Source organism: Monomorium pharaonis, chromosome 4, assembly GCF_013373865.1.
Source record: "Monomorium pharaonis isolate MP-MQ-018 chromosome 4, ASM1337386v2, whole genome shotgun sequence".
Taxonomy (NCBI): Eukaryota; Metazoa; Arthropoda; class Insecta; order Hymenoptera; family Formicidae; genus Monomorium; species Monomorium pharaonis.
The window spans coordinates 29,349,777-29,377,720 of record NC_050470.1 but is presented as its reverse complement, the minus strand read 5'-3'; the positions used below and the strand labels follow the sequence as shown (position 1 = coordinate 29,377,720).

General features: G+C 43.0%; 2 protein-coding genes across 2 annotated transcripts in view; one reads left to right on the top strand and one right to left on the bottom strand.

The window, feature by feature from the left end:
- The window catches only part of LOC105838565 (angiotensin-converting enzyme), a 57,966-nt gene extending 32,088 nt beyond the window's left edge, over positions 1 to 25,878 (top strand). The window contains exons 11-13 of the mRNA XM_012684219.3: positions 7,447 to 7,590; positions 17,110 to 17,276; positions 20,817 to 25,878. Coding sequence (XP_012539673.1) covers positions 7,447 to 7,590; positions 17,110 to 17,276; positions 20,817 to 20,965 — 460 coding nt within the window. The 3' untranslated portion in view covers positions 20,966 to 25,878. The remainder of the gene's footprint in view (positions 1 to 7,446; positions 7,591 to 17,109; positions 17,277 to 20,816) is intronic.
- Positions 702 to 3,202, bottom strand: LOC105838566 (proline-rich protein 4). The gene is made up of 2 exons (XM_012684221.3): positions 3,077 to 3,202; positions 702 to 2,229 (listed from the first exon to the last, which is right to left on the bottom strand). The coding sequence occupies exons 1-2, from the start codon at positions 3,086 to 3,088 to the stop codon at positions 1,105 to 1,107; spliced, it is 1,137 nt and encodes a 378-aa protein (XP_012539675.1). The 5' UTR covers positions 3,089 to 3,202; the 3' UTR covers positions 702 to 1,104.
- Positions 25,879 to 27,944: the final 2,066 nt, after the last annotated feature.

Genomic DNA, 27,944 nt, shown 5'->3' with positions numbered 1-27,944 from the left:
AAGCAAAAGCGGTTTTAATAAAACATTCATTATTATAGATATTAAAAATATTTTCCAATTAAAAATCAATTTTTCTTTTTGGAACAAAAAAAATTACGACAAAAATGTTATTCTTGAACATCTCTCGATAGCACGTGATCCTTTAAAGAAATAAGATGAAGTTAGAAATGCAGAGTGAGTTACGATCAAGGTTATCGATTTGGCGGAAACTCATTGCCGTCGGAAACTGGGTCGACAATTTATCATTTAATTTTGTGCTGTCAATAGAATGCAATGACATTTATGCGGAAAAGAGCAGAGGCCTAAGATATTTTAAGAAAAGCTAGTATTAGTCTCGAGATTTTTCCTTGCTAAATGATATTTTCTTTTCAACATTTTTTATACTTTCTTTAAATTTTTATTTTATTTTAATAATACAGTATCAGTATATATAATATAATAATACAGTATTATATTAAATATATTTTTATATAATATTCATTTGTATGAATACAATGAGTATTGTAAGTCTTATCTATTTCTTTATGTTTGTAATCTTCTCAGTTTAATATCTACTTGAAAAACCGAAAAACTGCATGCATTTTTATATGTTTATTAAAATTTTTTTTTTTTTTTTATTTCCTTCGGTACCCGTGTGATAAAAGGAAATATATAGGAGCTAGGGAAAGTAAGTCGGTTACGTAAGATACACCAATGCACAATTACTTTACATTAATATTTAATTCGTTTTCCGTAAAAAAATACATATACTTTGCTAATATCGGTATAAAAGTAAGACAAGCGAGTTGCTCTCGAGCGAAGATCGCTAAAGACGAGTACATCCCTACTGGTCATTCGTTCTTCCTAACTGGCACACGTCGCCGTGCCGCGTCCTCGTTGCGATCGGATTCAAAGGTACGATGGCCCGGTGCGCGATCGTCTACCGAAGATCGTGCCTGATCCCGATCCAGGTACAAAGTGGCGGATATATCGTTGCGCCGCACGGCAACGTTTCGGATCGGTAACCTTCGTAACCTAAAGACAAGATCCTCGCGGCCATCCGTCGTCGTCGCGTTGGAGTTTCTTGCACGACGATGATGGAGAACCAGCCGGGAGGTAATGATATTAGTGGTGACCATAGCCATAATCGCCACCCTCGTAGCCACCGCCGTAGTAGCCGCCGTGTCCGTGATGAATGGGCTCGTGATGGACGGGCACAGCCACCGGCACTTTAACCGGGTAGGGTACGGGCTTCTCTACGGGATAAGGCACAGGTTTCTCGACGTGAACAGGGTATGGCCTGTCGACCGGGACCTTGATTGCTACCGGCACGGGTCTCTCGACCGGATAGGGTACCGGCTTCTCAACCGGGTACGGCTGTGGTACTGGTACTTTGACCGCGACTGGCACGGGCCTCTCGACCGGGACGGGGTACGGCCTGTCAACTGGAACCTTCACGGGGTAAGGTACCGGCTTCTCGACTGGGTAAGGCACATGCTTCTCGATGTGCACGGGATAGGGCTTGGGAACAGGTATGTGGATGGGACGATCAACTGGGACTTTGACGGGATAAGGTACAAGTTTTTCGACTGGATAGGGCGCAGGTACGTGGACTGGGACCTTCACTGGTACCGGAACTGGTTTCTCAACGGGGTACGGCTGCGGCACTGGTACTTTTACCGGTACTGGAATGTGTTTCTCAACGGGATAAGGCTGCGGAACTAAGACCTTGACCGGGACGGGACGATCGACTGGAACGTGTACGGGGTAGGGAACCTTCTTTTCCACTGGGTACGGTTGGGGCACGTGTACAGGCACCTTCACGAAGACCTTGACTGGATAAGGCACGTGTTTCTCAACTGGGTACGGTTGTGGTACGGGCACTTTGACGGGAACCGGTACGGGCTTTTCTACCGGATATGGTATGTGCTTCTCCACGGGGTAAGGCACAGCGACGTTCTTCACAACCGTCACAGTTTTTATGTGTTCGTGATGGTGGTGTCCATCGTCGATGTATCCTCCGCCAATTCCGTATCCCCCATAACCACCATAACCACCATAACCGCCTAGATCAAGACCGATGTGGCCACCGGATCCAATATCATATCCGCCGTCATAACCGTAACCGTAGCCAAGACCTAACAGGCCGCGCTTCTCTTGCTTCTTTTCAGACTTCACCGATTTCTCGACTTTCGCGGTCTCCTCCGACAATGCTGTCGCGACCACGAGGGCAGCAACTGTCACATAAACCTGAAAAAAATATGCAATGCTATCTAGTCTACGTTCAATGTAGAATAATGTCAGTGTTACGATTTATTAATGTATTTGTAATCGACTGATTAATGCAAGGATTAATCTCTGAATGACGCACATCGATAAACTAGTTGAAAATATTGCATCAGTAAGATTGAGTCTTTCTAATAATAACGTATGCAATAATTGTACGCGTGCCCTTAATATTATTGCGATACGTAAGAAATTATTTTAATGGTATATTTTAAATAATATTTTATATTAATATGAACAATTATTTATCAGCCTCGCGTTTTAATAAAAATCTGTTTTGATCTATATTGAAGATTAAATACACAGATACATCACCGCACGATGTATCAAATACTTTCTGTAAACTTTAGCGAAGACTAAAAAATGATTAAAATTAAATGTCGCGACAAAGTATAGAAAGAATACAAAGACAATTCGTTCACTTTGCCATAAAGTGAGGTTGCTTTGAAAATCGCGTAACTATTGACGTCGCTAAAACGCGGAATGTCTATTTAAAAGAAAAAAAAAAGAAACACTTGTCGAGTAACTTGTCCGCGGAATCCTCTAAATCCTTCTATTTTTCTGGATCTACCGGCGAGGATGCGCGCGTTTAATCTCCCTCGAACGATTCACACCCCCGTTCATCAATCCCGATATTTGTCGTCTTGTTCACTTCTCACGGATGCCGTTATCTACTCGGGGCCTCCCCGGGAGTACACGAGGCTTCTCTCGGACAAATTTCCTCGGACGAGTCTGTCTCCGTGACGACGTGACACCAAAAGAACGCGAAGTATCGACGCGAGCGAAGCCGAAACTACGGCAGTGGACGTACCAGGACTCTCATTTTTGCTCTCGCGATGTTCCGGGTGCGTCCAGGAGTGAACTGGATGCTGATTGCCGTCGATTCCTGGCCTTATATACGCGGCACACTTTCGCCTTCGCCACCCGGGGGCCCGTCGGGTACGGGGCCCCAAGTCATATACCCCCACGTTACACCTTTGTTCAGCTACGACGACGACGGTCCCACCGTCCCGAGCGAAACCACCACTCCCCTTTGGGACAGACGCCTCACTCCCCCTCCTCCCTGCAAGTACGTGAGCCGCGAAGAAATGCTCCTCTCCTTCTTCAACGAACGGGTTTCGTTCTCTTCCTCCTTCGCCGAGTGCTCGCGATGCCTGGCTTCTTTTTTTCCTCCTCTCGTCGCATATCTTCGCCGATACCTTGGCTCTGCGCTTTGGTTTTATATGATACTTTCTCTGAGGCACGACAAACATACCGATCGTTACCGTGGACTCCCCTCGGCGTCGGAAGCTGCCGGCGACGGACGTCGATCGTGCCTTCCCAGTTCGGGTGTACACCCAGATTAACCCGGTACGTGAAAACTCGTCTCTTCATACGTAACGTCTCGCCCGAGAGTCGGAAAATCTGTCAACCGACATGGATAGAAACGCGACACGCGTCAACCCGACGTCGATCTATCACCGTGCCGGTTCGGGGAAAAGAGATCTACGGAGAGCCGGAGAGATTTATTACGTCAATACGAGTCAAATAAAATTTCGTCAAAAGTCAGGTCTTTATCGACTTTGGTGTTACGTCTAACGCGATCCATCTGACGACATCCTGTCGATTTCCCATTCCCGGGATTGCCCCGTTTCGAAATACAGTTAAAGTGCGCACGAAATGAGTTTTGAACTTTTACCGCGCGTCGAGGTAGAAATACACCTCGCGACTAGGAACGGAAATCAACGGAGCCCTTCCGGGGGGATTGAATCGTAACCATCGAAACGCAATCGCAATCTTCGATTGCGAAAAACTCGGTATTTTGTTGTGCGCCATAAACTGTGCGCGACCTATTGTGTATCCGATCACGAAACATGAGAGAATCGTGTAATATATTCTCACCAAGAGCTGGATCGATATATATCTATATCTTTCGACGCTCGTTTTAATGCGTATCCACGATAAATTACAAGCTACACGTGTGCATGTAGGACATTGACATATGCCAACCTGGTTTCTCTCTCCGTCAGTAAATTATACTAATTTTCCTTTCCTACGATTCCGTGTTCTCCTGCAAGAATGCACAATTCGCATACCAACGTTACGTCTGGGTCTCCCCGGTGTGTCTTCGACGTTGTAAATTTCCCGCTTACCACACTGCCGCTTCCGAATCGCTTGCGATTCGCCAGTCGAAGCTATGGAAACGCTTTTTCCATTTCATTATTTTAATCGTGATTTCAGATTTATGTGACGCTTCAAACTATCGAATCCCAATCCGTTATGTATTATTAATCGGTTTAGGAAGAAAACTTAATCAATTAATTGACATTTAACCCGACAAATTACCACAGATCAGAGCAATTTCTCGAATTGCACTTCCTTTCATTTTCCTTCAGTATCCTTCCCCTGTCGCCGCGGCGATCGCACTGACGCAACGCATATAACGCGGCGTTTCAGCTACGTGCCGTTCAATACGTCATTTTTCGTGGCGATCGACTGCAACGGTCACGCGAATCGCGCGCGGCTCAACGTCATCATCCGTCCTCTCGCTCTTTCTCTCTCTCTCTCTCCCTTTCGTCATTGCCGTTCCGTTTTCGTCCTCACCTTCTCGCGCGGCGCCACGTAATAGCGTATACGTGCACTTGTGGCACCGTAGAACTTATCTCCCACCGATCTCTCGCGTGGGTGCACCCTTTCGAGAGACCACGCGGTCCACGTCGTGATCCCGCTCTGATCGGCCAGCAAAGTTCCGTTTTCCTCCTCCACGCCTGCGGCCAAGTATGTCGATGTTTACCGGCGCATTATCTACGGGACGTGATCACCTTACGCGACACGCGGTATTGTATCAACTCCACCCAGTAAATGGTACTACGCGGAACGGAGTTATTCGCGGAAATCCCCGTGCGCGGCGCTCGGGGGTTACAAGTTCCTTTTCTGGCGGGCGAAAGCGACGCGCGCGTTCCGCAATGGGGAATGAAGGAAGAGAGATTACATTTTTCTTTCCTTTTCCACATCGAGAGATACAATTTCGCGCGCTTTAATTCGTCATGTAACAATAATGGCGAGCGCTCGTTCGGACCGGAGGCAAAAGCTCTCTCGAAAGTGGAGTTTCGTAATATCCCTGACACACAGAGGCGACTGATTTTCTGTGAAAGAAAAGACGGTAGAATTTGAATTGGAATGAGAGAAAGCGAATCTGACGGCGAGCGCGGAGTTTTCGATATTTGAAATGCATTTATTCCGTAAAAAAGTTAATTAAGGATCCACACACACGTTGATTACCAGGATTAGTTTACATAAAAGCAGTTTACATAAAAATGTTTGATTGCTCGTGTCCTAATTTCTCGTCGTCTATTCCGATCAATCGGTTTTGACCTTGTTACGTCATACGTTCACTCTCTTCTGGCGACTAATTATACTAACGAGGGAAGAACGCTTCGTATCTCCGATTCGATCAAGTTTCTCGTGGCGAGACTTTCGTTTTCTATACTGAAAAACTGCATCGAAATGCTCGAGGCCGTCTGTAACAATGCCTGTCATTCAGGGCGAAGGTCTCACCTCGACTCCGTTCAACCGTGCAACCCAATCGCGTTTTCCTCTCGCGGGACGATTCTTTCTTCCCTCCTTGAAAATACTCAACGCCTCGTTTTGCCACCCCCGCGACGCTATTTCGATGCGCTCGCCCACCCGCGTGAAGTGTGGGCCGACACACACATACGCACACCTACACATACACGCGCGCGCAAGAAAGATTAATCGATGAAATTTGCCAGTAAAAACGGCCGCAACTGCGAAATCAGGTGGCGAGGATTTCGCAAGAAAATTTATGCTGAATTTTATTATTCCGACGACCGGCCGGATTATCCGCGCTGCATCTGAATTTTGGCATTACGGTAATCGTCTCTCTTTCTCTTTCTTTCTCGCACGTAAATTTCGCGTCTGCGCCAAAGAGCAAAGTGATGCGCAATTATGATATCGCTTTATAATCAGAGGTATCATAATTAATAGAGACGCGCGATTTATTTATGCGCCGGTTGTAAAATTGATTATAAAACCGACATCGTGCGGAGTTAAACGTTTCCCAACGTAATGAATCCGGGACGGCGCGCGTGGGTGGTTTATAGGCTGCGCCGTTCCTTCCTGAAGTGTATTTACACTTAGCCTGGGAAATCATGGGATTTCATTAATTTCGTCGATGACTTCACGCGGCGGCCGCGACACGCGCATATGTAATGTAATATATCCACAGACGTCACGCGCGTTACGACACCTTCGCGTATTTTCAAACAACGACGGGAGACCCGGTTGGTCAGCGGGCGGCGAGAGCACCGCGACATCAGTCGTGGAAAGTGGAAGTGTCGGAAATAACGGCTGTAATTCCGAGCCGCGGTCGCCCGGGTGGATCGCCTGGACGACGACGGTATTACGTAAAGGTCGTTGCCGATGAAGAGCCTCTCGGTGAAACGGCAGCATGTTTACCGGTTTATTGCCGAGCGTCTTCTCTTTCTCTCTCTTTCTCCGCTATATACCTGACGGCAATGCCAGTCTACGCGCGCGCAATAAAAGCGAGAGTATCGTCATGTCGCTTAGGTTCATAGAAACCGAGATTCTCCCGTAATTTCCCCGCCGACCTCATTGACACTGGCCTTGAAGGTGGGCCCCCTCAAGGTTCACGAAAATTGGACATGACCACTGCATCGTCTATCTTTAGAACCGTTTCGACTTGAATCTAGATCAGGCATGAATAAACGGATCGCTCGATCTAATTCCCCTCTTCGATACCTTGTAATAAACAAAAAAAAATATATATATAATTAAGATAACACATTTGTTGAAATAATCTTTTTATTTATTTTACATATTTCGTTATCAAACTTGCATAATTCTCTGTAAAACGGACTTTTACGGACTTCTCTTTATCTTGTTTTATCGATATATTTTTCGAGCCGCGTTAATATCCTTCAATGTTGCATATTATAAAGTCCAGTTAATTGAATAAACACGACAGAAAGGGGCCTATTGACGTAACGAATGGCCGTCAACTTTTCGCATTATCGGGATATTTTATGCTGTTCGAGATTGCCCCCGCACTGTAATATAATATACTTCTCGCGGCGCAGCGAGAGCGTACAAGGCGCTGATTCAGCTTCACGTGCAAGAGGCATGGCTATAAGCTAATTAGCTTTCTCTCATATTTTACAGAAATTTCGTGGCTGGGGTCCTCCAGTTCCAGCTGTACCGCTCGCTGTGCCAGGCCGCGGGACAGAGGTCCGAGGTCGATAATCCGAGGAGGCCGCTGCACAGATGCGACTTCTACAGGAGTCCAGCGGCCGGCAGGATCCTGGGGTGAGACTCGAAAGATTCTCAATAAATGTTAAATTATCGTGCACTTAACCGGACGGAGCCGCGTCTCCGCGTCATTTTTTATTACGCCACATCTTGCGCAAATCCGCAGGCGTGTAAAGGCCCGCGTCTTTTAATAACCGGCCTTTCAATAATATAATCAACGTGTACCCTCGCCCTCCTGTATATGTCCACGTGTTTTCGCAACGGTGCGTTTCTTTGCGGCACACGAAAGCAAACGTGTATGATCGATCGCGACCGGCCGGCCTCGCGGATGCAAAACGGAAACGCTCGAGATCCCGAAAAAACGATGCCGGGCGTTTCTCATGTCGCGTCGTGATTTTTCAAGACGATTGAGAAAAATTGCACGTCGCCGGTTCAAGCCCCATTATTTCGATGTCCGGCAAGATAACATAACGCGGGTGCGCGAGGCAAGCAGAAAAACGCTCGAGTACCGCTTCTCTTTTACCGGTTAAATGATGTATATTAAAGCCTCGTAAAGTGCACAGGTATAAATATACATGTAACTCGACAATTTGTTTGAGTCACCCGCGATGACGCCGACGAACGTTAATTACCTGTAATTGAAGAAAAAAGATAATGGCACGGAATTTTTTAATTTACGTGACACGTATTTGGAATAATGATTGAGAAATGTTCAGGGCGTTGCGTTAAAATGTTGGCGCATTTTGAGAAGACCGAAGATTATGTGAAGTGTCTATAAATTGAAAAATTGCCGTGTAATCTAGGTCGAATAGAAAAAATATGGATCACGGAGAGTGACACAACGTCGAGAGAAAGGAAGCAGGATGAAGGAAATCGCTCAATGATACTGCGACTTCATTGTTATCTGTTGCACGGCTCTTTGCCTTGATGCACAGAAACATTTGAAAAAGTTAGATTTGCAATATTTTTAAATAAAGATTGCAGCATGTCGAAATATTTAAAATTGATTGATATATATTGCCTTCCTTAAGAAAAAATTCGACAAAACTGATTTTTAAAAATTGGGCGTTAACTGATAAATAACAATTAATATATTGAAACAATTTTATGAGATACGGTAAAAAACTAGTCACTATTATACAACTGAACATTAACTGAAAAATATTATCAATAACTGACTATACAGTCACTGATTATCAAACGTTACAAGATAAAACGTTACAAGTTACTGAAGCAAATTACTTTAACATTATCAGTTTACAGCTAATCAGTTTCTTTTTCTTAAGGGCTACAGCTATATCATAATTATATTTAATTAATGTTACGGTTTAATGGAACTTCCAAAGGCAGCTACGTTTATCGCCCATTTCGCTTTCAAAACCTGCTAATTATACCCGATTCTAGAAATGAAACGTTCTTGACTCGATTTAACCCGGTGACCATACAGCCGGAGCCAGATTACCATTCCAAAATGTCAAGAATCTCGCGGAATCTCGCAGAGGCGGAGTCGCGAATTCGATCGTTGCCTCTTATTCCGGGTCTTGACATTTTGTCCCCCTGAATCTCTTTAAGATTCAAGGTTAAAATTTTTTACGCAAAGCTAATGCACGCGTGATGGGCACAGAATCTTGATACTTCCTGAAAAGACGAAAGAAGATTTTGTTGCCGGCTAATATTTCGCCGATCACGACTAAGAAACGGATAGAATATTAAGTCCTATCCGTTGAAAAAAAATTATATAACATGCTAGTGCGTTAAGCAATGTAGTCATAATTTTTTTTTATCACCTCTCGCTGTATCATTAAAAAAACTTGAATTGATAACATATATGCACTATCTGCATTGTACACGTACGACACAGCTACATAAAAAGTGTATATCGTATCTTCTTTTTACCATTGATTTTTCGAAAGCGGATTGCAGTTTATTTCTGACTAGGCCTGCCAAAGCCTAACAATTTAGCTTTATATCATCACCAGGAGCGTCCAGTTGAACTTGGAATTTAATCGCTTACACAATCGCGTTCTTTACGATGCTTCTCGCGTTAACTATATTTGGAATATGGAGCATGAAATCTCTAAGACGATTTCGACACTTATAATTGCGTGTCTGCACAACGTTTATTCTCGTGTGAATATCCTTCAAATGATCGCTCGCCAAGACAAGAAGCTGACTACCGACCGCGGCTTGAATTCATTAAAGAATGTAAATTGCCGAGAGAGTTTGTCTGTACAAAACTTTTGTATTATTTTTCACGGTTTTCATAATACATATTTTATTGTTCTCCTTTTTACTACAATTTTTTTACCTAGATATAAATGCGATTCGGCACATTAAAATTCAAATGTAATGAAGAGATTTCTAATTATTTTATTATCGTGTGCAATATTTACGCGTTGCAATTGTTTTAGGCCGTTAAATTTGCCAACGGCCGTCCTTTTTTCTGCGAAACTGTATCTCGTAACTTCCCGCCGAACAATAAAAACCGCGGCTTACAAACGGTTGATAAATCGTTAGATTAAATATGGGCAATGTACACACGGTGATATAACGCGCAATAACACGGCTAACTGCCTCGAGAAAGGTGGTGCTAAGCGGTCGTCTTTTAGCGCTTAGTGGCGTCTTCTATATGTTTATACGTGGCACGGTTTCCGAGGTTTCGCGGCGCTCGTTCGGCGCCCGGGGATTGCGGTCTTGCGTCGTTGATCACGGGGCGCACATTATACACGCGAGCGCCGCGATCGTGTTCCTTCCCTGCTAGAATGTGTGTGTGTGTGTGTGTGTGTGTGTGTGTTGCAAGATGCGTGCCACACGGTAATGATGCTTATTGTTGAGATTGGTATCGCGGCCGAGCCTACCGTGCAAGACACGCGCGGGGATTTTGACACGGCGGCTTTATTAACTCGCTTGCACTTGCGCCCGAAGCCAAGCCAAACAATTCACGCGATCGATCCACATTGAATTTCATTGATCGCCTCGCGAGGCGATCGGCGATCTCGATCGCCTTCTCGACGGACCGCGCTGGACGCTATCTGGGTCAACGAGAGGGAAATCTCCGTTCGGCGTTATGCAGTTTCGCCGGTGCCAGCCGGACGTTACTTGTCTCTCCTCTCGACATTATTGCGTCCTTTTTACAATTTAAATCAACTTTAATCAACACACGATGATGATGATAATAACGAGCGCTGATAGCCAAGAGAGAGAGAGAGAGAGATTGTGGATCTTGGTTCGCGGAACGGCAGACACACGTAATCAAACCGACGTAAAACTGGTAAAACTGCAAAAACACGGGCGTTTATAATCACCACAAGTATTGATATTACACATATCGATATTTATATAATCTCTGGCGTGGTTACGTGGGTAAAAGTTCTTTTGCGATAAATGCATGCGCGACGTGAAACGTGTAATACAATTTCCATATTCGTTAAAAAGTAATAATAAAATACATGAAAGGACTTTTTTTTTGTACATGTAAAAGCAGTTTTTCATATGTTGCGAAAGGTACTGGTCAGTCGAGAGCGAGAGATAGCTCGCATAACCGGAGACGCTTGTTTCATTAGAATTTATAATTGTTCCAAAAACTCGACCTTCGTCGGCTCGATGCGAAATATTTCAAGCGATGAAATTCAGAAAGCGCGCTCGAAAGATAAGATGGTGAAAAGCTGATGCCACGCACGTAATAAAAATTGCAAGAGAGAGCGAGCGAGAGAGAGAGAGAGAGAGAGAGAGAGAAAGAGAGACGCAAATTCCCGGGACCGTCATTTATTACCGCAAGGAAAGGAGTGCGATACATACGCACTTACGTACAAACGAAACGCCCGTGTTTCCTCTCGCGGTTACGAAATCGCGCTCGCGTTAAAGAGTTACATAAAATGACAAAAAGCATCAGGCGGCAACGGTTTTATTCTAACGCGATAATTTATGTTTAGAAACGCTCCCGTCTCTCTCTCTCTCTCTCTCTCTCTCTCTCTCTCTCTCTCTCTCTCTCTCTCTCTCTCTCTCTCTCTCTTTTACGATAAACACACTCGCGCGGGCTGAGAGTCCCCGCGAACGTTCGTTCGTGCTCGCAATATTTGCAGGCGTAACGCGCGGGCGAAGTTTTATAGACGTGGAAAGTTGCATGATCCTCTCCTCGGCGAGCGGAAACTCGCGATAAGAATTGTTCCGCGTTCGAGAAGTCGGTCGGGCTCGTAGATCGAAATCTCCTGGCGGCCGGCCAAAGTTCCCGGAGGCATCCTGCAATAAAGTGCTTTTCGTGGAAGAGCTAAATTAATCTCGATAGAATATAAAATTTAACCGCGTTATATACGAGCGCGCTATAACGCAATATCGAATTGCGTGTGGAATCTCGGACGAGAGATTTGTAAATTAATATTAGATTTGATCATTAAAAGTGTCGCGAGCAGTCGTTGAGTGGACGTGAAGAAACGGGGGGGAATTTCCAACGGACTCGTCCGTGATGAGTGATTAATGAGTCGCGGTAAAACGAATTAAATTTCACATTATAATTCTCGACTATATTTTATCGTTACAATATTCGCTCGTTGCTGAAACCCGCGGTCGACACGCAGCTCGTTCGCGCAGCACGAACGCTGTCGGCATCCAAACGGAAAATCAGCCAGGGATCATTCACCGTACGAAGATCGAAGATCGCGCGCCGGCTTCCTGCGATCGAAGGACGATCTCGAACTCTCGCTTCACTGCCGCGCCGATTGCGAAAGCGCGGTAAGAAGAAAAGTAAACAAAAAAAAAAAGAAAAAGCAAAAATATGACATGCATGTGGCGCGAGAGAGTGTGGCGCGCAAAGAGAATGCGACGACGCACTGTTACGCGTCACACTTCCGTTTTCACCACCGCGAGATTCGAGGGCGTCGCACGCGGATGGAGAACTCGTACCATCGATAGCCGATACTCTTTAAAATTCGCGAATAAATTGACCCAGATTGTTGTTTGCAGAATCGAGCACGCGATGTACTCGAGCACCTACGAAATCTAAGGAAAAAGAATGCAATTTTATATACTCATTCTTCTTATAATTTTATATTTTCATTCTTATATAATAATAATAATAAATATAATAATAATCATTATTATAATATATAGCAATTTTAATATTGCAAGCAATTTACTTTTAAAATACTAATTTAAATAACTAAAAATTTAATTTTTACAAAAATTATTCCTAATGTTATATTTAATTTAAAAAATATCTTTTAATGTGATTCTTATTTTTTACAAATCTCTTTGCAAATAATTTTTCGAATAAAACGCAAAAAATAACTGCGATACCTCAATTTAATTATACTTTTAAACTCATTTAAATTAAATGTATTTTTGATATATAAAATCTAAAATAAACTTAAAATAAAATTTCATCGCCACGTGTTCAAAAATGTTGTAAAGAGATTATTTCGTTTTATCAGCTTGATCCTTATACGTGGGGAATTCACATCTCTTTTAATGAAGACGATTTTATTTCACAAGTTTTTAATTAGCAACTTTAAGTAGCGCGACATCAGTTTTCTGGTCAAGGTTTATAGTAAAGTTCCGCTTGGAATTATTCAACAGATTACATTATTTATTTATACTTTATATTTATATTAGATCCATCGGTATTACTGTATTCATTATATTCATCAATGTTACTTGATCAATGTATTAATTTTCTGAATTGCAAAAACATGTGCGACATCGCGATTGACTTATGTATTCGCTAACACGCTGACGCCAGTAATTTAAATAAACGCAAATGCAAATTGATATCTCGTCCTTGGACGCCACGGACGATCGCGCCACGGAGGAGAATCGGAAAGGAATCGTTTGAAAGTGCCGTCCCGCGCTCGAGAAAATGGCAGGAAAAAGATTTTGCGGTATACTGTACAACATTTACGCCTTGAATGCAATTGACAGTAACTGCTACGTAACCGTTCCCTCGGAGCCTTCTGAATGCATGAAATCGCCCCTGCCCACGATCACAGAAACCAAAACACGATTTAAATGACCGACAATGAGAGCGCAATCATATCCGTTTTAACTCGCCGTTACACATCCGTCCGTTTATGGTAATTCAGCATTATTGTGGATCCTTTCAGCGTACTTTCACCGTTCAATCTCTCATTTCTACGTAAAACTTGAAATTTGTCATCTCTTTTTGTTTATGCTAAATCGTCTTCTTTAATCTCCAGTAACTTGTCATTAAAAAATTAATAAGAATTTCTCTTACAAAACTACAGATATTGTATTTGAATTTAGAGAGAGATGTTTATTTTAAATATTATACTTTGTCACACGAAAGACTCCGTTTTGCAAAAATAATGATGGTTTCAAATGCAGTGCTTTAAAAATTCCAACAATGGGTTAAAAGTATTATTAAGTACAATTAGCTAGATGTGTATTATTATAGACGTAGTTAATAACGGCAGTAAATTTTACAAAAGTTTCAACTAATCTTGAAAATTCGGTATTCTTAAATTAAATAATTCTGTCAGATGCTTCTGCTTTTTTATTATACTTTCGCGATAAGTTTATACACTTGCTCGCTGATGCACCTCATCGGCAAAACGTTCGCCTCCTCGCAGCATCTTGCCAGTGCTTGCGAAATGCATCGCTCGTCGACAGGAAAGTACCGATTTCGCCTACGTGCCGAACACCGGAAATTATGTGATCGATATAAATTACGGCTCAAAACTGAAGAGAGAGAAAGAGAGAAAGGGGTAGTGAGGCGAAGGGAAAAATCGACCTTTTCGTGATATATCGAGATGTTTTTAACCAATCGAATCGTTCTCCGGGAGGCGATGCACATTTCTTATTCCGTACGGGTAACCGGAAACGGATTGACGGTGGAATTGATGTCAGCGAGAAACTCTCTTTCTCTCTCTTTCTCTCGACTGCGATTGCAGTCGATGACGTTACCCGTCGGTTGCATTTTTTAGTAACGTAAAATCGCTGCAGTTGCACCATCGTACAGACTGCCGTGATGTAACAGACGAATTCGGCCCTGAAAACGATCGCGCGTGGAATAAATATTGTCTCCCTCGTTCGGTCCGATGGTTTCGCGGACATGCATTAAGTGTGTGTGACACAAAATGAGACCAGAATATAATTATATCCTTTCAATTATATTCTATAACGTATCAATTAACACGTTAATCAGACATGTAGTTAATTAAAGATCTATCGATTATGTTATATAACGATATAATAATTCTAGAAAAAGTAAACATAAAAGATATGCGAAAAAGTCGTCGTAAACCGCCGCGCGGTGAACCAAATAAAAAGGGAATGCAAGTTGAGCGCGTTAATTCGCATTGTCCGTACAGAAAAAGATCTGCGCGGCAAACGTTTCATACGCTCACGAAACGCGTTTTAAACAAGTCCGGTCGTAGTTAAGAACCCGTTAATCCACTTAGTGAACGTTGCGCTGTAACGTCGCCGCGATACGCCGCGATTATGCATAAGGGAAAAGAATTGCGAGAGTTTCGTTGATCGATTCGCCGATCAGCGCGGGATACCATGCTGCCACCGTTGCATAATCGCCGCGCGTCTAAACAGCGCGCCTCCGTTGGCACCGTGCACCAGTTCTCAGGGACCGCGGAGCATCGCCTTCGAAGCCGTTTAATCTTAGATCGGCGCGTTACCTGCGGCTCAGGCGACGATCGTCCGATCGCCCGACAGTGTCGATGGCCTAATCTGAATTCATTTGCGATCGATCATCCCGACGGTTGAGGCACATTGTCCTGCTTATCCGATTAAATTTGCGTATTAATTAATTTGGGAAGAGCGCCGGGACAATATGTTGCAACGGATGTCTGTATCCTTTTACCGTTTTGAGGAGGGAGGAGGGGGGGGATTGTATTTTTTATCTCGCGGAATACAAAGTAGGAGAGAATAAAAAGTGTTTATAATCTTTTTTCATTCTGGAAAGTCTGCGATGTCGCTTTCGAATCGTGACCTATGCCTGAAATTAAAATACCCGATTTTATAACTGAACGCCTAAAAAAGCGTTGTTTACATATATTGTAGTACGAGGAAACAAGCCGATCTATTAAAAAAAAAGATGAAATATTTCCGTGTATCTTTCATGCTATTTCCAGAAGTTATATTTTTACGTTTCAGAGTAGCGAAGAGGTAAAAGTTACTATCGAGATATTATAGGTCAGGGTTTAAAATAAAGTGTCAGTGTCTAAAATATGGCATGATATGATGGCTGTGTCAATTAAGTAACTCTTACCTGTCGAAGGTACGACATTGGTGTTGGCATAAATTCTTCGTGGAATTTTAAATTAAATTACGGCGCACCGTAATAAATTCCGCTATAACATTCCGCGTCGCCATAACGCGAAATTATCGCCCGCGCAGATTAAAATCGTGTTGAAAATGATTTGTCGAAGAAATGGATTATGTACGGCATGTCGGAGTTAGCGCAGAGAACAAATTAGAGGGAAGAACCCAACAGATAGAGTCGTCAAATCGCGACAGCGGAATTAAAATGCAAATGATTAAACGATCAGGTTTAAATTATTATTGCATAATGCCTTTGTTGAATTTTCTTATTGTGTGTTAGTAATTTTTTGCGCTGGAAAAGTTATTAATTTAATTAAATTTGACTAAATTTTTCAACGTGATTAAATTTCTTCAATTCAAATACTTATGTATTTTAATTAAATATAATTGAATTCAAGTTCAAGTATTTTCTATATTTAATTTTAATGCATAAATACTTTAACTTAATTCTCTACTTATTCACAACAGGTTTTTATTAAATCTAAAAATAACCGATTATTTCATATCATCAGAGAAATTTTAAAAAATCGACAAACTTTAAAGTCATCATTTTATCCTCTTTGCATTTAAGTATACAGTTAAAAAAATAACGTGTTATACATATTAAAATATAAATATATAAAATATATAAAATATTATTATAGCTTTCATTATACGTCATGTGTCGTTGATTTGCCATTTCCAGATTCCGTGTTATCCTTTCTTTCTTACGTCCTCGGCGTATTCGCGTTTCCGTGCAAAAGCACACGTCCGGTAATGAAAGAATCTCGAGTCGTGAATATCGTGTAGCGCCATACAACTATGCACGCGAATAATAATCTACCTGCGGGAGTCGTCAAGATTATCCCTTATGTAATCGCTTTATACGACGCGTAATCTCTTTTTCTCGACAGCACAGTCCATGCATTCCGTTTGTCTAACGGTCTAGCGGACAGCAATTTCCGCTAAATAAAGAAAAGCGCATTCTTACATACTCTCACCATTCAGCGACGGTTTTGTTCTTTAAATAATTTCATTGAAAGTTTCATTAAAATAATCCGGTAAAATTTGCCGACAACTTGCAGCTTAACAATTTCTTTAAGTTAAATTTTTAAAGAGCTGCGTCTAGTATTTTCGCAGATTATTACTTTAAAAGTTATGAAAAATTTGTTACGCTCATATTTTCTCCGAATAATATTTCAATCTTTTAATAATTTCTTATATTCGAAAATTGATAGACAATAGCGTTCCGTTGTAAAAAAAATTCGATGGAGCAACAGCCGCAAGCTAACGGATTGTTTTTATTCGCAGGAGATTGATGGAGAGGGGCTCGTCCATCCCGTGGCAGGAAACATTGCGAGAAGCCACCGGCGAGTTCAGATTAGACGGATCCGCTCTTAGGGAGTACTTCCGGCCATTAGAGGACTGGTTGAGGACCGAGAATTTGAGAACGGGAGAAGTAGTCGGCTGGTCATACGGTAAGTGAGAAAACTGAAAGGGGGCCGGGAGAGGGAGGGGAGGCCCGGACGTTTAAATTTGAATTTACATGGATTCAAATTCTTCTTTTTCGGCCGTTCGGTCGAATTGCGACAGTGTTTATGCTGATTTACGTCGATGTTACGATACGTTACACTTACCCTCAATTAACGATAATTGTTAGAGCGCCGGATACCACGGGGATCGATTCGGGTGACGTCGTGAAAACCGCCGTAACGCGACGTAACTCGCTGCAAAATTATGCAATTTCCTACTGTAACAGATTGAAGGTTGCAGTTCCCACGTGCTACTTTACCGGCGAGCGTTACAAATGTTCGTTGTACATTGCATGACGACATTCGACTTGTGAATTACGATCCGGCGCGCGCGCGCGCGTGTGTGTGTGCGTCTGCACGGCAAAATTATTGAGATTAACAGTCTGCACCTAGCGGAGAGTGTGCATCTTACCAAATTCTCAACGCCGGTTATATAAAAATAAAAAAAAAAGAAAGAAAGAAAAACGCAGGGAAAGAACTCGGATATGTACATCGCGCGCTCATCCCACAAATTACGCCGGTGCGTTTCGAAAGCGCATAGCGGAGTATCTCGAGCGGAATAAGTTATGAATTCTCCTTAAATAAAGTAAAACCGTTATGCGCGCGTGATAAATCAAGGAGTGTCGACATTCCCGCGAGAGGGAAAACGGAGAGGATCGACGCGATAATTAAAAGAACGCTATACACGCGTTCCGCGTTCCAGGAGGAATTTGCGACTCTGTTCTTTCGTGGAAGAGAAGAAACCCGCGCACGGCGCGCCCGTCGACGGAAGAGCTAGCCCGAATGTGAGTGATGCGAATCACTCGATTCATCCGGGAGTCTTTCTCGCCTCCGTGAAAGGCGTTTTTCTTCTTTCGATACGAGACGGTGGCGTCTACATTACTTCCGCGATAAAAGACACCAGAGGCGGCGGGAGGCGGCCGATTGTAAAGCTCTGGACCCGTGGGACTGGAAAATTGCGAAAGAACGGAGCAATGCGGAGCGAGGAAAAGGCCGCCAGGAGAGGAGAGGAGAGGAGAGCTAGGAAAGGGTAAACGTAGCGACAGACTGAAAGAAGAGGAGAGAAAAGAGAGAGAAAGAGAACGAAAACGATACGAGAATCGTGGGACAGGCTCTCGACGAGATCGCACTCTCGTTTCCTTCGTTAAGAGTACGATGCATTCATCCAACCATCCGTCCATTCGCGAATTCGCACGTGCACGTGCACGCCGACGTTGGACGCTCTCGCGTGAGAGCGAAATCATCACGTTCGCGCGGTCAGTCGGGATTTGCGAAGCACGCGTGATCGGGAAATCATTTCACTGACTACGCAATATTATGTAATGAGATCTCCCACCGTGACGGCCGGACGATCGATCCAGTTACGCGGGGATTTCGTCGGAGGCGGGAAGCCATTCCGGGCAGAAAGTACACCTTTCCCCGCGGGAACGGGCAGATCTTTAAATTAAGATTAGGCGTCGCGCCGCCGTACGGGTGAGGGAAACCGTCGACTTTTTCTCGAGCCGCCGGTGTCTCGGGCCGTCTACGGAGGAAAAATGCAAATCACGAAATAGGAAGACGGGATTAGTCACGGTAGGGAATATTCGTCATGTTTCCAGCCGCGGAAAGTGAAAAGACACGGCGTAATGTTAGAGAGTCGCTTTGAACAACCAATTTGCATTGCAGAAGTTCGTTTTACTTGATTGCAACGGGTTATGCAGGCGGCCGTTAGTATCGTTAGCTTAACCTGAATTTGAGCGCCAGGGGCAGGGGACGCGCGCAGGTATACTTGCGTAATCCGCGCGTATATACGCGCGTACCGCCTCGCCGATATACATTTTACAGCCGAAACGCACGCGGCGCGAAGAAATGGTGCATAAATCTTCTGCGTTTGCTCCAGCATAACTTGGGCCGCGCTAGAGGAGGAGCTGGCTCTTCCTCCTTGGGGGAGATGATGACGATGCCTCCCGTTAAATGGAGGGAGCGGACGTACAACATACGTACGGGGGTTCATACGTAACGTAAAAAGAAATCACGGAGCGCCAGTCATATAATTTCACTTTCGGTCGATCTTCGTTCTCGTTTTGCCCGGTAACTTCTCCGGTTACGGTCCACGCGCGTCGTAACGCGCGATATAACGGGGGGAGGGGGGGGGGGGAAGAAAGGAATAAAAAATAAAAAACAAAACTCCCGATCGAGAGCCGATGATAACGATTCCTTGAGCGGTTTTAAATGCCGTTACGTGCGAAGATTGAAAGGAACAGCTGGCTCACGTTACTTGATACAACATCGCGCTGTTGTTTTATTGCGTATATGTATATACACCGACGAGAGGAAAAGTATGGACTATGACTCATACGCGCACTGAGAGAATAGCCGGGAATAATTGAAAGATCGATCACTTTTCATCCTTAAAGGAATCGATATACTCCGTGCACGCGCGCGCGCGCGCGCGCGCTGTGCGGCCGTGAGCCACCAATTATCTTATCGTATTTCTCCCGAGAAGATTGATGTTATTAAATTTTTTCCCAGTAATACTTAATCATAAAAGCGATTGGTAATTTCTCAAGCGCGATTGGTAGGGGAAAGTCGCGTTAATACGTCATGCGAACTGAATGAAGTAATATCAGCGCATTGTGTCCGGTACCGAGATAACGAGGTACACGTGTTACTATTGAGTAGCGTTTTCCATTTTCCTTCTTCCCCTCGTGTCTCTCGTTCGTAAGAGATCACGATCTGGCGAGGCCTAAGATACCTCGATGCAAGCCCCTTCAATTAAAGTGCGCGAACAGGTCGAGCGGAACGGCGACACGTGATTCGAGGTCCGAAAAAAAGAGACGGTGCCGACGTATTCGCCGAAAAGTATTCGCGAGGGAACAAAAGCCGCGAAGGGAAAGGCAAGACCGACCATGGGTTCCCTTTACTCTTCACCGCGAGACTCTCCTTCCTACTGCTGTCGATCTCGGTTACGGGATTTTAGAGCGAGCCTCGTTAAACGAACGAGATTCGTGCGATCCTCGTAGCACGTTCACTCTGGAAGATCGAGAGAATATCTCACTGTTCCGATAGATGGTCTCGTTATTCTCTTTCGGTTAATGTAGCAGTTTTGATCAATCGATAATGCGCAAAGTGCAAGCAGCGTATCGTTTATCATGCAATAATTTTTAAAAAATGTTATAATTACGTGATGTAATTATTAGAGACGTGCGAATCGCGGTTTCCCGATGCCGAATGATACATGACTTTTAATTAACAACGTACTTATTTGGTTGGAACTTTAATATAAAAATAATTACAAAAAGTTTTTATATTGTAAAAGATAAATTGATTAGGTGTATCACATAAAATCCTTTTAAATATGACACATCTTATAAAAGTATCGATATATTCTTTTATCATAGAGATCCAATATTTCCTGATTCGACTCGATTTGCACTGAATAACTCGCATATCTCTGATAATTACGTAACTATGTAACTTAATGATATGTTAATTTGTTACATGTAGACGGAGACATTTGCAAAAGGAGCATAGAAACCGCGGGTCTGCAGGTTTACGGCAGTGGCTTCTACTACAACAGCGGCACACTCGTCTCCACATCTTGGATCGCGACGGGGGTCACGGCGATCCTTTGGGTTTTAACAACGCTCTATTAAACTCGACAACTCGACAAGTAGCCGATTCATCATCTAACATTGATGACAATAAATTCAAGGAGAAGGCTCGTTGCATCGTTAATCTGCCAAAATATATCAAATACTTGCAAAATCGCCGGATAAATTGTAAACATGGAAATAGTCAAATTATTCGAATGCATCAAGTTAATATCTTGATAAAAATGTCGTTACTGCCAAGTATTCTAAAAAGTATCACTCTGATCGAGCGTCAAGCTGCGCGCTTGGCGCGATGTAAAAAGGTCACACTGTCAATTTACAAACTTATTATTACGTAGATCTGTACAATCGTAATACTATTAATATTATACGTTTATATTATATGTATATGTGTCATGTTATAATATTATACGCAGTGTTACAATTAAGTGTATCAAAGCGTGTCTGAAAACGTCGTGTGTGTCGTGCGTGGGTGCAAGTACATAAATCATTTCGTATACTCGTATACAGCTCGTGATTCACACCCTGTAACTATTAACCTCTCTCACTGTTGATTGATCAAATAAACTTATGTAAAAAAAAAGAAAAAAAAAGAATTGCGCCGGAATTTTTGCCATAGCGCTCGATTGTCCGAGCCGTTACGTCATCCTCGGTGAACAGTTTTCATTTTCTAAGGTATCTGCTTCTCCGTACGCTCCGGTTCTTCTAACGGGATTGCAAAATCGAGGCTCGGCCGTCCTGCGATGTTACTTTTTCCAGCGCTCGACGAGCGAGCGGATAGAATTTTATTCTTTTTTTTTTCTTCGCGTAACAAAGAGAGTGCTCGTTGAAGCGGCACGTTTATCTTCGGCGTTGACGTACGGAGGGGCAGAGGGAGAATATTTCATATTCGGCGGGGAGAGAGAGGATTCCCCGCGCGAATTATCTGGCACGCACAAAAGCTGCTCGACGAAAAAAGCCACGCCGGCCGCGCGGCTCCCTTATCTTGCGTAATTGAAAGCCGGCGAAATCGTACCAGGTGAAATCGCGCTTTTGCTGTCAAATTACCGGTAAACTCAATCGGACCGCCTTAGTGTCCCTCCCTTGGGCCGCTTTATTGCATCTTTTACCGCCGCTGCCGTTAGATCGCTCGAATATATCTCTTGACATTCCCCGCGCGTATCACGCTGCATTTTTCTTCGTTTCGACATTAGCAAGTCGTGAATAAGAATAACGATTTCCGAGACGATCTCTATAAGTAGCGCGTAAACGTACATAATTATACGTTAATCCACCGTTTGACCGCATTCCTCGAAATTACGGCGAGTGATATGTCTGGACATCGAAGCTCTCATTACGTTAAATATTTAAATTATCAATTAGCGATAAAAGTCTCTCATAAATTTTGATAAGGAATTTGAGCAATTACGATTTCAGTATTGCTTATATAATTCAGATTTGTAAGATGATAAACAAACGTTGAATTTCTTCGCAAAGACAGCAGCCGCTTTCTCGGCCGGATTAGAAACGTATAAGATTAGAGGCGCAAATATCAATCTCACGTAGAAAATCGAAACTCAACGATAACGGGCTCTTATTAAACCCTTTTGTTTCACGGCCGCTCTCTCGTCCGATTTTTCATTTTGCACTTCAGCGCGTAGGACGTCAGCTTTCACGCGAAAGCCGTTATTGTTTGCAATAACGGCAACGTCGCTGAAACCCGTAATTGCCGGCACAAAGGTGGCCCCTGTCCAGAAAACTGGTCCGCCCGTGTCTTGCGTAAGACGCGAAGACGCGGAAATCGAGCGAAAAGGAAGACGCTTGCATCACCGCGTCGAACGTATACGTACGCGCAACGCGCTGCGCGCTAGCTGCATTTCATCGCGCGCGCGACCGGAAATATTTCTGCGATCTTATCATCTCACACGCAGCGGACCCGATACGCATACCATCCTGCGCGTAATATATACTCGACGAAAGCGGAATATTCGATTTCAATACTCGCGGTCTCCTCTGACGCACAGCACGCAGATGGATTTCCCGCGTTTTCGCGCATACATCGTACGACTTGTCGAATTAACGACGCGGCGTGTGCAATTATTCCATCCCTTGCGTAACGCGAGAAGTAATAATTTACGCCGGTCGGTCCGCTTCCTGTCGCGCGGAGGAGATTCCATTAACCGAAACGATACACGCGGATACATCGCGATGAGTCTAATTCACTCTCCGGGGATTCGCGTTGGAATCGCGGAAATCGGCGAGAGCCGTAAGAAGAGCGCGCCGCAGTGCACCTGACTACTCCGAATCCTGATCCGTCCCATTACGAAATCGCAGATTGCCCCGCAATTAAGCGCCGTCGTGTGTGCCGCCACTCCAAGTTTCCATCCTGAAATTGTTTTGAAATTTCTTACTTAACGCGAGCGCGGTATTACTTCACACGATACATCAGACGTTACACACCTTGTTACGCGCTCGCGATTCGTATTCCGTTCGACGGATATCCGCCGCGTATTAATCTGAATATGAGAAATCGTGTTGTTTGTCGGGAATACATAATAGCCCTTCTCTCCCGGTTACTCTGCGGGCATAAGCGCCAGCTTTACCCTAAGATGCGTACGGACTCGTGATTTTATTTGTTACGCCTTGCCGCCGTTCGAAAACTCGACCGAATATTATGTAAATGTTATTATATCGCGGTCTTCGAACAGAAGTTAATTTCAGTTATAATAACTGCAAGTAATAGCGAAATATGTTACGGCAATAATAATTTTCACCGACAAATCATATTTTTCGGCATCATAAATTACATGTATCGAAAAGGTTCTCGTAATTTCTATTATTAATGATGAAGAGTGCGTTGCGCAACGGAGACATTGTGGATTAATTATGTTATTTCCATTTCTCCTCTCTCTCTCTCTCTCTCTCTCTCTCTCACTTTCGTAATGGAGAGCAATGAAGCGGTAACAGGTGAAGGATAAATTTGGTGAAAGAAGATATCGTGATGGAAAAAGTTTCTCTCTCGTTGATAACACTAGGATTAAGCAATGTTAATGGCTAACATTGACGCGTGAGGCTTCTGGCGAGGAGCGGGGGAGGGAGAGACCGATCATAAATCGCTCAAAAGTGGAAACCGGTCAGAAACGGATAAACCGGACGTTTGGTTCGTCGACGCCCATGGAACGGTCGATTTGGCGACCTGCCCCGAAACTGGTCCGACCAGTTGCATAATCGGAAGACCGGGAAGTCGTGCCTTTCCGCGAAACGTCTGCGAGGCGCACAATGTGCGAGCCTGACTGACTGGACGCCACTCTCGTCCACTTTCACCGTCGGTCGCGCGCTCGCACGGTTTTAGCCGCGGCGGCTGTCTTTGCGAGCAGCCGAAATCGCCGAAAGAGGAAAAGCAAGAGAAAGAAAAAGAGAGGAGGGAGAAAAGAAGGTACGCAATTTCACCGGCTGGCCGGAGAATCGGATGTAATCGTTTTAATTGAGGCCTGCCGGAAGGGAGGAGCCTCGACGAAATGGACCCGACAAAATCCATTTCGAAATTGTGCGTGAAAGTGATCCCGAAAGCATATCGACATCTCGTTCCTTCTCTTCGCCCTCTTCCCTTTTCGGCCAGCACGTCGGCATCAATACAGGTGCGTGGTTTGTAGATCGCAAAAAGGAAAGGGGACGACAAAATTTCGTATACACGCGAGTTGTGCAACACGAATGCCGACGAGGTGAATCGGTTACGTCACGCGTGTCGAGCGTGTAGAAAATTATACGTGAAATGAGTTCGCAAGACAGATGACACACGAGATGGACCGAAGGGAATCGATCGCGTGTACTTATGGGCACGCGACGTGGTCGGTCGTTTCGAAACTAACAGTGAAAGTAATCAAGGAAAGAGATTAAGCGATAAATTTATATTAAGAGACACTGGCGTGTAACTCTAACTCACTAGCGTGCGCGTCGGCATATCAAATTAATTAGCATATTAAACGTAACTAATTAATTCCACAGAAGTATGCTAAATTGGCTTAACTGTAGAACTTTCCATTGCGGAATTGGCGAATCTGTTTTGCTGCCTTTTCGCGCGCAGCGATCAATTTTCATAATTTTCATTTTGATATATTTCCCTTCAAACTTCCAAGATTTTTTGTTAGAAACAGAAATGTAATTGAGTGATCTAAATTACACTAGTCATACTGTTTTACAAAATGTTTATTTTTGTGCTACTTAATATCTTTTTAACATAATTTAGAAATATTTCGCAACAAAAATCTGTAGATATTTTGTAAGGAATAAAATCGGCGACGGAAAATCAAATACGAAATAATTTTGATGTCGAGATTATCTTTGTCCGACTGGTTCTACTCGGATGAGAGAAAGAGGGGAAGGGAGGAAGAAAAAATTATATTACTGTTAACGGCACAAATAGCGAGAGATAATGAAGGTCTTTCTGTCTTTTGAAAGGCGCGCTTTTAAGAAACAACAGGCTGCCCCGAGATCGTTACGGTGATCGTAAAGACTTATTACGTCTGCGAAATAAACTCGGGGTCAACGATATCCCAGAATAATATCTAGCATTACTTGGCCGGTAATGAGGGTAATTATGATTAGTGTTGTTCCAACGGAACAATGCTCAATGCTTATGCAATGCGAGACGTAGAGCGGCACCAATGTCACTGTCTCGCGCGATTAGGTCAACGACGATTTACACAACGAATCACGCTGGCTGAAAGCATGGACCAGTTTGTTTTTCTTCAGCTAACATTTTATTAGGCTAATTAATCCTGCAAATCTATTTAAATTCCTTTATATATAAATATGGAGAAGACCTAAACAATGTGTGCCTTTTTTGTTAATTATGTAAAAAGATTTATTATAAAATTAATGTGAAACCTGATAAGGTAAATTTTATAACGCGCATGTTGAAATGATAATCCGTAACGGAACGTTTAAAATCAAATAAAGTGAATAACGCAACACAAGTTACGTTGTTATTTTACAGTTTCTCTCTCCGCCGGACACGTTTTCCGTCCGTCGACTCAAACACATTCGTTAACAGTCCAATTAGGAGGAAACGTCTACTTTTATATTTTAATAAGACAATAAAAGGTGAGTGAAAAAGAAGAAAGTTTAAGCATAATGCATTCAATTTACAAAACAGAAGCGCCGGATTGCACGTTTCAAGTATGTACGCGCTAATCAGAAACGCTTTCGCGAGAAGTGTGATTTTACTCCCGCTTAAAAATTTAGAACTGCGTAAGACACTGTTTCATAAGGATTACCGTAGTCCTCTTTTGTACATTAGCCCGATATTGATCTTACCGTCAATTTTTTAACGAGCCAAGTTCGCTAAAAACTCTTAGAATCTTCTTTATATATATGTATTTACATTGTGTAAAATAATCTTTAGAAATGTGCAAACTATCCAATTCGGTTTTGAATCTCTACGATTTGAAAATTTCGAATGTAAGATGTACAGGTCATATACATATTCAATTTTATAAAATATTTAAAATGACTTTATCACATATTTAATCATTGTTATTTTCCTTACATAGTAATCTTTTTTCATTGTCTAGATCTTAACAAAGAATAATTACATTGTTAAATAAAAATTGTATTTCAAAGTTATATTTTATTCAAATTTAAACGAAGATATTCGATTTGATTTGGCGTCAAAAAAAATCTTGAATCATCTCCAATAACCTTTTTCCTCAATTTTCATTTATTTACGATTGTAGTCACTACACCGATCAGTGAAGCCAATAATTCACAGATCTGTTTCTGACACTTCTACACGTTATAATCATTTGATTTCGCACGGAGCACCCGAGCTGCATCCGCTAACATGATATTCGGTCGGCGTGATTTATCACTTATAATGAAATTCGACTTCGGCTCGCGCAGGAGTGTCACTGCTCCGCAGGATACATCGATTTCCCGCTCTCTGGACTCGTATATTTCGCCGTTCTCCATTACTTACAGTCCGATATTATGTTCTCCGGTATTAGAATGTTCGATGAGCACGCGAAAAAAAATTTCCGCAATCCGACCGCTTTCTATTTATTTCCTGTTTCCAAATCTCACAACGGCGTACGACGCACGTTGTATGTGTGTGTGTGTGTGTGTGTGTGTGTGTGTGTGTTTGAAACGTTTCACCCGATCAGCCGGGCGCATTAAACAACGCGACATATTAGCGTAACCGTTATGTAACTCCCGTTGTCCCGCGCTGTTTCCACCGCCAATCGATCGCAATCGAAATCTCACATAGGCGGTTCCTGATGCGAATGCAAAATTGCATAAATCTACCGAGATTAGTGTCTCTCTCTCTCTCTCTCTCTCTCTTTCTCTGCTCTACCCTGGCAATAATGCCACATCTCACAAGCATGTATTAGTTGTGAAATCAATTATCGATATCCATTTTCCCGAAGTACATGTTCGTATTCGCGAACGTTGTCAATGCGATTACGAGGGCATTTTCCCGACGCAATTATCCTTGAGCAATCGTCGCGGTTGCGACAGTCGTAGGATCGTCGCAGCTGCATGATCAGCGCACGAAATTAACGCGGAAAGTCGTGGCGTACCTTCAAGGGATGCTGGAGACAGTCTGTTTTAGCAATTAAGCAATAACTTTTGTAACGAGATTCTGTATGTATTTCTTTTATAAATTTGAAAGCGTTTTCTGCAGCCTCGAAAGTCCAGTCTGCAAACTAATATTAATTCATATACTATCATTCTGGAAAAAAAATTTTTTTTTAAGAGAAATACATATAAAATCTCGTTACAAAATTTTCGTATGTATCAAGATTTTGAATGTATTTATTTGATAGATTTGGAAATCCTTTTCCAGAATTAAAATATACGCATTAATATCAGTCTGTAGACTGAACTTAATACCGAGAATGAAAAGAAATACATACGAAATCTTCTTAATGATGGGCACTAACGATTCTACATTGTCGAACTCGATCAAATTTGATCATCGCTCCAGCATTCCCTTAAAAGACGAAAAATCAATGGAAAAGAGAAAATAAGTGTTATTTATCCG